Source organism: Ptiloglossa arizonensis, chromosome 5 (genome assembly GCF_051014685.1).
Source record: "Ptiloglossa arizonensis isolate GNS036 chromosome 5, iyPtiAriz1_principal, whole genome shotgun sequence".
Lineage (NCBI taxonomy): Eukaryota > Metazoa > Arthropoda > Insecta > Hymenoptera > Colletidae > Ptiloglossa > Ptiloglossa arizonensis.
Genome location: NC_135052.1, coordinates 3,569,770 through 3,583,467, shown reverse-complemented (window position 1 = coordinate 3,583,467; position 13,698 = coordinate 3,569,770). Strand labels below are relative to the sequence as shown.

General features: G+C 38.7%; 1 protein-coding gene across 2 annotated transcripts in view; it reads left to right on the top strand.

Annotated features, from left to right (window-relative positions):
• Positions 1–1,690: 1,690 nt before the first annotated feature.
• LOC143146750 (uncharacterized) overlaps positions 1,691–13,698 on the top strand; it is a 32,592-nt gene continuing 20,584 nt past the window's right edge. For both annotated transcript variants that reach the window (XM_076311348.1, XM_076311350.1), the window contains exon 1: positions 1,691–1,829. In XM_076311348.1, coding sequence (XP_076167463.1) covers positions 1,800–1,829 — 30 coding nt within the window. In that variant the 5' untranslated portion in view covers positions 1,691–1,799. The remainder of the gene's footprint in view (positions 1,830–13,698) is intronic.

The following is a 13,698-nucleotide window of genomic DNA, read 5'->3' as shown; positions in this document are numbered from 1 at the left end:
AAATCGGTTTCGTTACTCTTTGTACTCTGTACTTCGCTTTATAGTTATTAAATAAGCAGCTTCTTTGGTTACTCGGATTTTCATGTTTCTCGCTACGATCGTCACTGCTTGTTGCAAAAATCAAACGACTTTTGCGGAAGTCGCCAATTCAGGAGGACCCTCTCTGCTGTTAGGCGTTCTAAGCCGTGTTCGCGTAAGCGTGAACCAGATAAGTCTGGACCGTGGCTGAACGAACCAGTGAAACATAATATTTGAACATAGAAAACTGTTGCAACGCGTAAGCGTAGATTGAATTTGAAATATTTAACGAAACGTAAGAACGTGGATGTACAAATTTGATAAGGTCGTTTCCAGTATCTATTCTTTCTGTTCTTCTTTGAACGAAACTTGTTGTTACAGTACTTTCTGAATCAGATTGAACCACAAACGATCTACAAGGTGTATAAAAATATTGCGTCTTGAATATCAGGGAATGGTTCCAAACCTCATCGAACAAATTGTTTCGCAACATTGGCCTTTATTGATTTCTTTAAGATCAAATTTCTCTACAATTGCATAGTATTCTACTCATCGAGAGGTATAAACTTGCAAAAGGAACCTAATCGTTTTCGTGAAAAATGTTTAACAAGTTTTATTATAAGTTGAACCGATCTTATCCGGGTAATTGCATTTCGAATAAATCACGTGACTTATGTTATCGTGCCATTGCCTCTTAACACAAATTAATATTGCAATTACGACGAAATCGAATGTTTCGGCTTAAGTAATAACGAAACTTTTTTAACATTTTCCACGAGAACGATTTGGTTGCGACCTATGGTTTCCTTTTACAAGTTTGCTCCTCTCGGTGAGGGAAATACGATACAATCGTACAAAAATTTGAATTTAAAAAATCAATGCAGGTCAATTTTGGGGCAAGGTTTTTTGACAGATCTTCACCCACCAAGAGGTACAGAATACCCCCTGGATGGTCGAAACATTTTTATAAATCTTGTACAGAGTTGAGTTTTCTACGTTTACTACCTTTACCGACTTCGATGGTTCGTTTGTTCTAGTTTCAGGAATGATCGTTCTGAAACGAAGAGGTCGCTCCAAAACTATTCACATCTTACCAGGTCGGTATTTCAGATTCTGTGACACCTATTTTCGTGAGACGAACGTTTATCTATATCTCGCTTTATTAGTCTTATCGTGAATTATAGACACCGACGTTTGAATACCGAAGAGTAATAGAGCCGATCCGATCGTGATAAGTTAAATTTATAAGTTATTGTACAACGATACGGGCACGTTGTACAATAAACGTGAACTCGAGAGAACTCGTCCCAACTTTTGATCGTTAGTCGGTAAAAATTCGAATTACGAACGGGAACTGATCACGGCGTTGCAACGATTGTCGGTGGTGCAGTTGCATTTGCGAGACGTTTCGCGGGTGCAACACCAGTGCCTCTGGTGTCGTTGCATCGGCGGTGCACGATTTCCGTGTCGTTGTCGCGCTCCCTCAAAAATAACGATCCAATGAGAAGCGTGTAAACAATGGTTGAACGGCGCCGGATTGGCGGCGCTGTCGCCAAGTCGGCTAGGTGCGGCCAATAAGTGGCCAGGAATTTCAGTTCCAGTGGAATGTGCATCGGTCGTCCTTTCCCCCCACTACTAGTGACGGCGGCACGGCTCATGTTCAGTAGACTCGGCCATTTCTCTTGCGAAGCGTAGCAACTCGTTCGGCCGCGACATTTTTTTTCCCCTGACGACCGTGCGGGTATTCCCGGAAGCTTTGCAAAATAACGCGACGCAAAAGGATGATACACTCCGGGCGCACCAGGCTCGAGGTAAGTCAATGCATCATCTGACAGTAAAGACGGGGCTGGCTGACTGTGGAAACGCGCGTCAAAGTCACCACACAGGGGGGGTCGTGCGTGTGTCCAATGTTGTCATTGCCGAGGCGAACAGCTGATCCGCTCCCCTGGCCACCGTGATGCCTGGCAACGATTTCTCGCCCGTATCTCGGCCTCCTGTCGCGACAACGATCCACGAAAGCCGACGGTGAATATGGTTTGGACGGTCTCTTGTCCTCGGGACAGTTATAAAGGCTTCTTACATTTTGATCGCTACCATTCCGTGTATATCTCCCTCTCGCACTCTTTCCCTCTATCTGTGTCTCTATCGCTGCGCGTTCTCGCACACTCTGTCCCTCTCTATGTCTCCGGTCTCTGTTCCTCTGATCGACCAACCAACCAGCCAACTCCATCCTTTGTTCTTTCATTCTTTGTTTCTGTCTGCCTTCTTTCGTTCTCTGTTTTCGTTCCCTCGTCTCCGGTAACACACCATCGTCGTCGGCATCGTTGTGTCGTCATCCTCGTCCTCGTCCTCGTCCTCGTCATCGTCGTCATCATCATCATCATCATCGTCGTCGTCGTCGTCGTCGTCGTCGTCGTCGTCGACGTCATCATCGTCGTCGTTGTCGTCGTCGTCATCATCGTCTTCGTAGTATTGTCGTCGTGATCGTCTTCCTAGTGTCATTGTAGTCATTGTCGTAGACGTCGTCGTAATCGTGGTCGTTGTCGTCGGCGTCGTCGTCGTCGTTGTCATCGTCGTCGTCGTTGTTATTGTCGTCGTCCTTGTCATGATCGTTGTCGTTGTTATTGTAGTCGTCGTGTTATCATCGTTATCATTGTTATCATCATTATTGGTGTAGTTGTCATCGTCGTTGTAGTTATCTTTGTCTTTGTCGTCATTATCGTTGTTGTTGTCGTCATTGTCGTCATTGTCGTCATTGTCCTTGTCGTTGTCGTCGTAAGCGTCCCTGCAACTTGTGCGTTGTCCTTTTCTTTGTTCAATTCATCGTTGAGTAATGTTCCGAACAACGGATTACGGTCTCATGGTATCGTTTCGATGGCTGACGTGACGTAGTGCTTCTATCAGTCTTCGACGGATTGATATATATACCTGCACAAACTTGTCCCGACGAACCATCTTCATTGTTGTCGTCGTCGTCGTCGTTGTCGTCGTTGTCGTCGTTGTCGTCGTTGTCGTCGTTATCGTCATTGTCGTTGTCGTTGTCGTTGCCGTTGTCGACGTCATTGTCGTCATTGTCGTCATTGTCGTCGTCATCAACGGGATCCACGTCTCCCGTTCTCTCTCCCTCGGTCTCTCGTCTCTGTCTATCTTGATTTATCTGTCTGTACCTCTTGCGCTCTCTGTCTTTCGCCTTTCTTCGTTTCTACATCTCTATCCTGCCTCTATCTCGCTTTCTCGTTTCGCGATCGTTACACGCTATTAGAATGTCAATGAGCATCGTCCTCGCCGGTTAACAGTCGAACGTCACACGAAAATCGACTCTTTTCGAACTCGTTTCGTCTTTTTGTCTCCCTTCCCGTCTCCTCCGCCTTCTCCGCTGTCTGTATGCCCCCCTCACCCTCCTCTCCTCTTCCTTCTTAGTTGCATGTGGGTGCTTCAACGTACACGGACCCTTGCTCCGTGTCAAAGTCGTGGCTCGCGGTTCGACGAATCGTAGTGTCGGGATGCTCGTCGCAGGACATTGCCGCGCGGCTACGTACTCAATAGCGAACGCGAATTGCAGCCGATTTGGAGGGAAAACTGACTCTCCAGGCTGACTAAGGCTGTTCACGGTCGCGTGTAAACAGAAACTGCGCGCGCCGTGGATCGCGATCTACGAGCCCGCGTTTTCCTCCCGATCCCGACCAATGTTTTCATTGGACGAATTTGACGGAGAACGACTCTCTCGGTTTCGTATTTCACCGTCTTTAATTTTCGGTTAATACTGTTCAACAAGGAATTAATATTTCTTATCAAACAGTATTAGAAAGTTCTCTTTATTTGGACCGCAGATAGAAGTATTTTTATTCGAAACGAATAAGTTTTATTACTGTTTACAGAATCGAAGTAAAAAGCAAAGAATATTTTATTAGTACAAAACAATGTTGACGCGATCATACGAAACAATTTCAACCATCCGAACGTTTGGGCTTTTTATTTTCCAGTTTCTTGATTTCTGTGACAGCGGGAAGTCATCTATCGAGTGTTTTTTATTTTAGTATCTAAATGAAAATTTCGAATAACGTATAAAAGGTACACTTTCGATGTGTCGATTCTTTATGTAAAAATTACAATCGAACTGCGTTTTAATGAAATTCTTATACGTCATCGATTTATTCGAATTAAATTCTATAAATTCATCGTTTCGCTTCAAAGGGGGATTTTTCCTACGAGAAAGTTTACGCGTTTCGAGTTTGCGCCGGTATTATCGTTACGAATTACGTAAACAGAGAAATTATGTCGTCGATCGAGTGAAATTGTTCGCGTCGAGTATCGAACTTCCGTTTCATCGAACGCGATACGACGAAAGGCAACCCCGTTTGTGGACGAAAATTCAAATTGGTTAACTACGGAGTAGTTAATTACACGAGAACGATAAAAAGAAAAATAGACGTATGGCGACGCTGCAAAAAAAAGAAGAAAAGAAATACCTCGGAATACTTATACTATTAGGTTGTTCGGAAAGTGATTTCGTTTTCCAAAATGGAGAATGTATAGTTTAATAAAATGTTTATACGCTTTAAAAAAATCGTTTCATTTTCACCAAAAAAAAAAAAAAAAAAAAAAACGAAATGACTTTCCGAACAACCCAATATTTTCGATTCAGATCATTTCTCGGATGAAGTATCTGCGTATGTTTACCTAAATCTCCCTGTGATCATATATCGTGTTCAACGTTAAACGCAAAATGCCGCCCATAATTGCGTCGATCTCTCGAACACTGGAGCGGAAGTGAAGGACTCTAAATCTTCGGCTGGGCTCGTTTTATCAGTCGTGGAACAAAGCAACGCCGCGTTTTCGAAAATCACGGCGATGATACTTGCACGCTGCAATTTAACATGCGAATTACGTTAATCGTTTTATCGTTTGAAATTGTTGAAACGTTAACAGAATTGACTCCAGATTAACCACAGAGTGGTCTGGTTGAAAACTTGTAACGTTGGTCTACTTGATCTTGAATACAATTTTTATAATTACTTTTTTTTATCATTTTTTTTTTTTTATTGGAATTTTCCAATTACCGTACGTCCAGATCTCGCAGATACAAGGTGTCCCGATCATTACCGGTCGATTTGAATTTCGCGCTATTTTGAAAACGTTGAACCGATTAACTTGAAACTTGACAAATATCGTCTAGACAGATGGGAAATTAATTATGGATTAAGTATCCAGTAGTATTACGAAAAATTGGGATCTTCAATGCTAACGATTCGGGTGAAAAGTAAACCGGCGATGATTGTACATCTACATTACAAGTGGAAAAAATGCACTACGCATATTTATTAGTCGTTTTACACCTCATTTTATGATAGAATGTCATATCTATGTACCTATTGACGTTGCATCTGTGCATATTTGTTTGAATTATCGATAAATTTTTCACGTTACGAAATCATGGTCATAGGTGACATGATAAAGTAAACGAAACAAGATTTCGATTTATACGCAATAGCTTTCCACTAGGAATAAATAAGTACAAAATAATGAATGCAAATTATATGAAAATAGAGAAAAATTACTGGCGTAGAGTTACATGAAATAAGGTGAACGTATCAATAAGTCTAACGAACGTAACATATCTATACATTTTTATATTGCACAGCCATAATTGAAAAATTCTTCTTTATTTTAGTATCTAGATGAAAATTTCGAATAACGTATGAATTCTTTATCGAATATCCTTGTACTGAGAATACACAATAACATTTTATAGAGTAATTTATAAGAATCGTGACAATACTTCTTAATGAAATTTTAAACACGTCAAAATATTTCATAATTATTAAACAATCTATGATACTGTGAATGCGTTCACACCTGCATAATGAGTCAATTGAAGAACAGACGAGAGGTAGTGCATTAGGTGTTAACTATATTTTTATTGGTCGTAGATCAATATTTAACGATTGGGATCCGTCAGACCCCGTCAAATTACTCTAGAGTTAACACTAAATTTACCAACCGGTAAAAATTACTAATTTCAACTGCTTTTATAGTAAAATTTATATTAAATTGCACGGCATGTTTCCTAAAGACATTTTATGATTTTTCTATTCTACGCATGTGATCAATTATATAAATTCTTCTGTTTCCTCATCGATTGATTTTCTTTTAGATATATATAGGGTATACCTTGATATTACGAAATCTGTCGATAGTTCTAGTGTTGATGAGACATCGTAAATAAGTGTATGGGAATAGCAGTGAACAAACACAATCCATCGAATTATTCATTTGCGAATACCTTTTACACTCGAATTATACAAGGTAAATAATTTTAGTGAGAACTTTCAATATTTATTTTTCAATTACATACTAACATGCCATAGATCTTTTAGAGAAGAACAACGGTATTATTTTAAATAAGGCAGCAAAGGGTTAATATAATAACAATAATATTCGTGTCTATTATTGCGATAATAATCTTTATCGCACAGAAATATTCACAAGTAAAAGGAAAAAGTAAGCTGGAAGACAAATCTTGAATAATGTGAAAAGTTAGCGTTAAATATAACGTAAAGGACAAATTCAGTAATGAAAATATTGCATTATTGTTACAAAGTATACAAAAAAAACAACGATAAAATTATAGTAGAATAAATGAACAGTTATGACGGCTATTTCAATGTTTTTCATAAAATATGTAACGTGTAGAGTACATTTTAATATTACAGTTTATAAATATAACTTTCCATAACTGTCGTCGAGCTATTATAACTCAAATCATTAATTACAAAAAACTGTAACTGTCTGAGATTCACGATAATTTGATAAATTTCAATGAGAACTATACGTAGGAAAATATTCAATAACTGATTTCATTTAAATTGTTTTCATCTTTCTCGTGCTTAAATTGTACCTGTGATAAGATATCAAATACGTATATCTTATATACGATTATAGTATTGTTGTTGTTGTTTCTTTTTTTATATACAGACATCATATTTTATATTCAGAAAATAAAAATTAAAAACGTTGTTCCTAATTGTTCTTTTTGTAACGTTATCATAGTATAGATCTAAAATTTTAAGGGAACAGTCCGTTCGTGCAACACGAGTGGCTGGAATTTCTTTTTTAAACATACCTCGTTTTGATTCTGAGAAAATAAGTTTCGAAAATAATTTACGTAATACAATCATCTTAAATCGACCAGACGGTTGGAAAAATATCCAGTAAGGAATTCCGTTAATTTTTCTGCACACTAGGATTGTTATCGATGTAATAAATTATCAAAGAAAACAAATCTTTGAATGTAACCAACCTCTAGAAACAATATCGTTCTTTATCGAATTTTACTTGAAATCACTAGACAAATACTTTCGTTGCACTGCAAACGTTTACTTGCCAAAAGTTGCATTTTCATAAATCGACGCCTATGCTATGAAATGTTAGATTATAAACTGGGAACAAATAAGAACAACACGAACCTTTGGAAAGAAAACATTCGCCAATAAATAAAAATAATTCACATCGAGTAGTTTCTAAGCATTTATTTACAGTTTAACGTTTTCGTTCGACATAAAGATTTTTTAACGTTCTCGGATGAAAATAATTAAAGAAATATAAATTTCATTTCCGAAGACAACCTTATCATTGGCTGAATTAATTGGTGGTAGGAATAAGTCACTTTATCGAATTAATTTCACAATCTCTTTTTAAATAATTATACCTAAAAATACGTTTGAAAATTATATAAAGAATTAAAAACTCTTACAAAATTATTCACCGAATCCAAGAAGTTTATATCACCGGTGGTAAGAATAAGTCACTTTATCGAATTAATTTCACAATCTCTTTTTAAATAATTATACCTAGAAATACGTTTGAAAATTAAATAAAGAATTAAAAACTCTGACAAAATTATTCACCGAATCCAAGAAGTTTATATCACCGGTGGTAAGAATAAGTCACTTTATCGAATTAATTTCACAATCTCTTTTTAAATAATTATACCTAAAAATACGTTTGAAAATTAAATAAAGAATTAAAAACTGTTACAAAATTATTCACCGAATCCAAGAAGTTTATATCACCGGTGTTTTCTTTAACTTGAGCGTTTCGAGTAATATTGTGACCTGCCCTCGAGTATACCAGACTGCAACAGTTAAAAGGTTAATCCTAGAGTAGTCTGGTGGGGTCTGGCAGACCCCAATCGACAAACATTGATCTACGACTAATAAAAATATAGCGCCTGGTATACTGTACCTTTTGTCTATCTTCCAACTGATTTATTACGCAGGTGTCAATGCATTGTCAATCTCCTACGAGCCGATATATAGTATTGTATTCTATCCAAAAGTAATGAGATAGTTACTAACATTTATACATATACATATATATATATATATATTATTGTTATGTTACTTGGAACTATTCTATAAAATATTGGGTTGTTCGGAAAGTCATTTCGTTTTTTTTTTTTTTTTTTTTTTTTTTTGGTGAAAATAAAACAATTTTTTTAGAGTGTATAAACATTTGATTAAATTATACATTCTCCATTTTGGAAAACAAAATATTATTGTACATTTTTGCGACGAATCTGTTCGACAAGAAACCAGTCAAAAACAACTATGACGATGCAACATAAAAATTTGTATACCTTACGCTCGTCATTGTCCGCATTACTTTATGCAACTGTACTCTCTGCCCCGTAGATTGCCATATCCTCTATCCGAATTATTGCGGCGTTTCTTTATATCGAGTGTAAAAGCTATGCATACCAATCGGAATCTCGTTTCACCTACTTGATCGTAACGCGATCACAATTTCGTAAAAATGGAAACAAAAACCGTGTAAAAAGGCCAATAAATTTCCTTTTCGCTTGTTGTGCGTTCACGAGAGTTGTACAGTCGGCAATTAAAAAGTTACAACATAGATACCCACACACGTGTAGAAACGTTAGATACAACGTTTTACGTTAGGAATTTTACCCGATCAACCAGATCGGCACGGTTGAAGAAGTTTCGTATCCGGTTCTCTTTCTCCGCGAAATCGATCGATCGTTTTTTCAGGTTTCGCGAGTAAATTCTGGCCCGATCGCGTGGGGGCGACGTGTACGTAACACGGATCGAAAACACGGCCTCGAGGTTGGAATCTTCGTTCCGCGAACACGAATCGAACAGTTTTCCTTCCGATAATGAAGAACGGCGCCGAGGCGCGATTACCAAATCCCGTTTTATTGTGCGCGACTCAACGGCGCGATCACGCTAATTGCGCCGATCCCGAACGCTCGGCGGCCGCGTTGCGCGAGAAATCGCTGAAAATCGATCGCGGAGCGTTTCGCGTTGCTTCGTGCTCGTGTGTAACCGCTTTCGCCCCGAAAACGTATGAAAAAAACACCAACGGGATCAATCGTTGCTTATCGCGCGAACAAACGATTATTATTTATCATCGTCGTTCGACCGCCATTGTTTAGAAATCGTCACGTTCGAAACGATCTCTCTATACGTTGATCCTGTCGCGAGTATGCGTATTGCGTGTAACGCGGTTGGTATTATTCGTGCGATAACGTGGATCTTCTTGTCGAGTTCATTGAACCGATTGCAAACTGTACTCCCGGCTGTCTTAAATCATTATCCTTGGAAATTTATTCGTGCACGCACTTCTTTATTGTGCACACATTTCCTCGTTGATGTTTGTTTATCCTGAATGTACAGTTACCACGAACGACGTTCGAATGTACAGTTACACCACGAATGATCTCCGAATGTACGGTTACTATAAACGACGTCCGAATGCGGAGTCGCTGTAAACTCGTTTATCTGTTAATTAATTTCTTACCGCGTTCACATTTACCACGACGATTTTAATAATGGTAACGATAATAGTAAACATAATAATACTAATAATAATAATAATAATAACAACAACAATAATAATAATGATAATAACCCAGACCTATAATAATAACAACAATAATAATAATAATAATAATGATAATAACCCAGACCTATAATAATAACAACAATAATAATAATAATAATAATAATAATGATAATAATAACAACAATAATAATAATAATAATAATGATAATAATAACAACAATAATAATAATAATGATAATAACCCAGACCTATAATAATAACAACAATAATAATAACAATAATAATAATGATGATGATAATAATAACAACAATAATAATAATAATAATAGTAATAATAACGATGGTGACGATAAGAACACGCAACTGGATTTACGCATACTTGTGTACAATCGGAGTGAAAAGAATTGATCGCACACGCATACACAGACATCGTAATTATATTAACCGAGCGATAAAAGTGATACGGTGTTCGCTCGCATTTGTTGATCGTACGGACTTCCTCTAAACAAAGAAACGATTTCGGAGAAAAATATCTCCGGAACGACCGATTGGGAACGTTGCTGCAAGCGTGTTCGAACGAATCGACGAACACTAAAACCAGATTTTCGCAGCCCGATTCTTGGAAATTGGGCGGATGCGATCATCTTCGAATTACGAGGATCTATGGACGAAAAATACACGTACACAGGTGTTTCGTACGGTATAAAAACAATCGATTCGTAGCAGATCATCTTTAACCCTGTTCTCGAAATTATTTAAAGAATACGGAAAAAATATTTCTTCGCGCTATTGCGCGCTATTGCGCGGGATACAATCGATTCGCGAAAAGATTTCGACAATTTGACGTTACTTTCGCGCTTCTTTGTTTATGTCAATTTTATTGCGAATATACGCGCGCATCGTTTGCTTAGCTAAGAACTCTTATCAACCAAGTGTAACGCCATCCGTATGACCGATAATAACGCGTTGTATTTTCCCGTGAAAGTTGTAAATATATTTCAAAATGTATATCAACAACGTCTGAGAGTACGAAGTAAAATCAACCGATATGTACACTCGCGAATATGAAAATACAGATAGCAGTGGTATTCTATTCCAGAATTCGGAGATCAAAATAGATCGACAAGGGTCGAAAAAATTTCAAAACGAGTTGAACGACCTACGGCACAAGGTCGCAGTCATTCAAGGTCCCGAGCGTTACAATACAATGATTTCGAACGTTCGATGTGCGAGTACACTTGAAATCGACGATTTTATCGCCCGTTACGAAAAATGACGGATGTGTGTACGCGTGTATTTACGTTTCAATGACTTGGAACAACCTTGTATCTTGAAAATTGACGTCGCGTCTACAAATTAGTCCCTCTGCGAATCGAACGTTTCTCGAACCTCATTTTGAATTGTTCAATGTTCAGCGATCTTTAAAATACTCGATTTGTAAATTCCCTTGTACACCGAGTATACTTTATCTATTTCTCTCTCTCTCTCTTCTTTAATCTCTATTCTCTGTCTCTCTCTATAATTTTACATGCTTCTTTCGTCCGTTTTGCGAAATCTCTCATTATCCCTATCGAAAGATATATCTCGTCGAGGAAATAAATGAAATGAAATTGAACCTTCGTGGATGGATCGTATCGACCCGTTTAAGAATCACCTAGTATGGAACATTTCGTCCAAGGACTCGGTGAACTCTCTCTTAGAGGGGTGATAAAAATGTTAGCGAGAAATTGAAACATAGCTTACGCCGACGAGGGTGCAAGTAAAGGGTCGACTCGATTGGCTGAACGATAGCGTAATTACTCGGTCCAAGGAGCGTTGTCGAAAAATCGACGCCACGAATCGCGAAGCTGCATCAATCCCGAAGCTGCGAAAGGGTATTTATAGAGAAGATCGATACGAGGACCGCGCGTTGCGATTACTTTTTAAATACCCCCGCTCGTGGCCGTTCCATTTTTTTTTTTTTCATGCGCTTTTAGCAAATCCACGATGGAAACATACTTTTAAATCTGCTCCGACGGGTGCAATTTACTTTTATTTAAACCTGCATCGCGAATCGATCCATCGAAGGTTCACCGTGTCGTTTCGATTCGCGTTCGACGCCACTTCGTTGACCGGAAACTCGTGTCGTTCGATTTTCGTGAATCCTTTTCTTTTCTTTCTTCTCTCTCTTTTTCTTTTTTCCTTTTTTTTTTTTCAAATATCGTCTAGCGAGAGGTATCTCCTCGCTGGAGAAATTCACGATTTCCACGGGCTGAAAATTATTCGAGCGCGTCGTTGAAAAAGGAAAGGGAGGAAAAGAAAAAGAAATGAAACATTTTCTACGGCTTTACGCTTTCGAGCACCGCGTGCTCTTCCAGCGACATGTTTACACATTTTCGGGGAAAAAGGGAAGGGGGAAAGAAACAAGAAGAGAATCTTGTTGTTTCCTGTAGTTTGTCTTCGGCGCAAGATCGTTCCCTTTTGGCGAGTCTTGAACTTATTTCGTCACGGGGGATGCTCGTAAACAAATTCGGGCTGCTTCGTTTCGAAGATACGCAAGGGCGGTGGCCGGAAATGCAAATCCATATAATTCGATTAATAATGTAATTCGATCCACAGAGTCGATCCCTTGTTAATACGTAATTCTGAAAGGTACGTGGTATCTTTGTTTTCTTACTGATATTTGTTTCCCCTTCACGAGGGAAGATAACAAAAAAGAAATTATTCGTAAACGACACAGTCCTCCGTTTCAGTGTTACGTTCGGTCTACCGCGCTGGACTTCGTAACGCAATCGGTTGGATCATTTTTGAAACAATTATAACGATAGAACAAGACGAAAGATCGTCTTTGGAAATTTTACGTAGTTAAAGAACCAATCGGCGAGATTGAAACAGTTAACAATCGTATCGAACGGAGACGTATGAGGGTAATGTTAAAATTATCCAATAACAATATCTTCGTTACGCTGTAAAAAAAGAAAAGAACGTATCTACCGAACGATACTATGCTTAATCTGCGGTTACGTAGAGAAAAGGGGGATAAAAGTGCGCGTTGTCGGTTCTGGAATAGATGTGTGCGAAGAAAATTGCATTAAAATAATGTATTTGAAATCGACGGCCGACAGTTGTGAAAATCCGTGGCGCGCGCAATGTGTCGTGTAATTAAAAATACTCAGAATCGGGTCGTGTTTGGATTCATTTTTATCGGGAAAACATCGCCGATACGTAGATAACGCTCCCGACAAGACGGAAGAACGACAAACACGAAAACATTTATCTTTGCCGGTGGATGAGGTTTACGCTACCGGTCCGCGTAGCTTCACTCCCGATAACAACGATCGAGAGTAAAACTCTCCAAAGAACGCGTAACGTTACTCTCGGCAGCCGTGCTAGTCGAGAGGTCGCTCTACGTCGAATAAACAGAAAGAGACCGGGGAAAGGGAAGGGTTTCATCAATGCGGGGCGAACGCGATTGCATACAAGCGGGGTTACCGCAGTCGTAACGTCTAAATGTCGTCTCGGTGTACACCGTTGATTCCTCGAACGCTCGTAATTGTTCGTACGTTCAACGTTCGCGTTTATTACGCATTGCTCTCGCGTCTGTAACAGACGCAACGAAACAAATAATGGGTTGTTCGATAAGTTTCGTCGTTCGATAAAACTTATTGAACAGTACTGTTCAATGTAGTACTATTCAATGTAGTACTGTTCAATGTAGTTCTGGTCAATATAGTACTATTCAATGTAGTACTGTTCAATGTAGTTCTGGTCAATGTAGTACTGTTCAATGTAGTTCTGGTCAATGTAGTACTGTTCAATGTAGTTCTGGTCAATGTA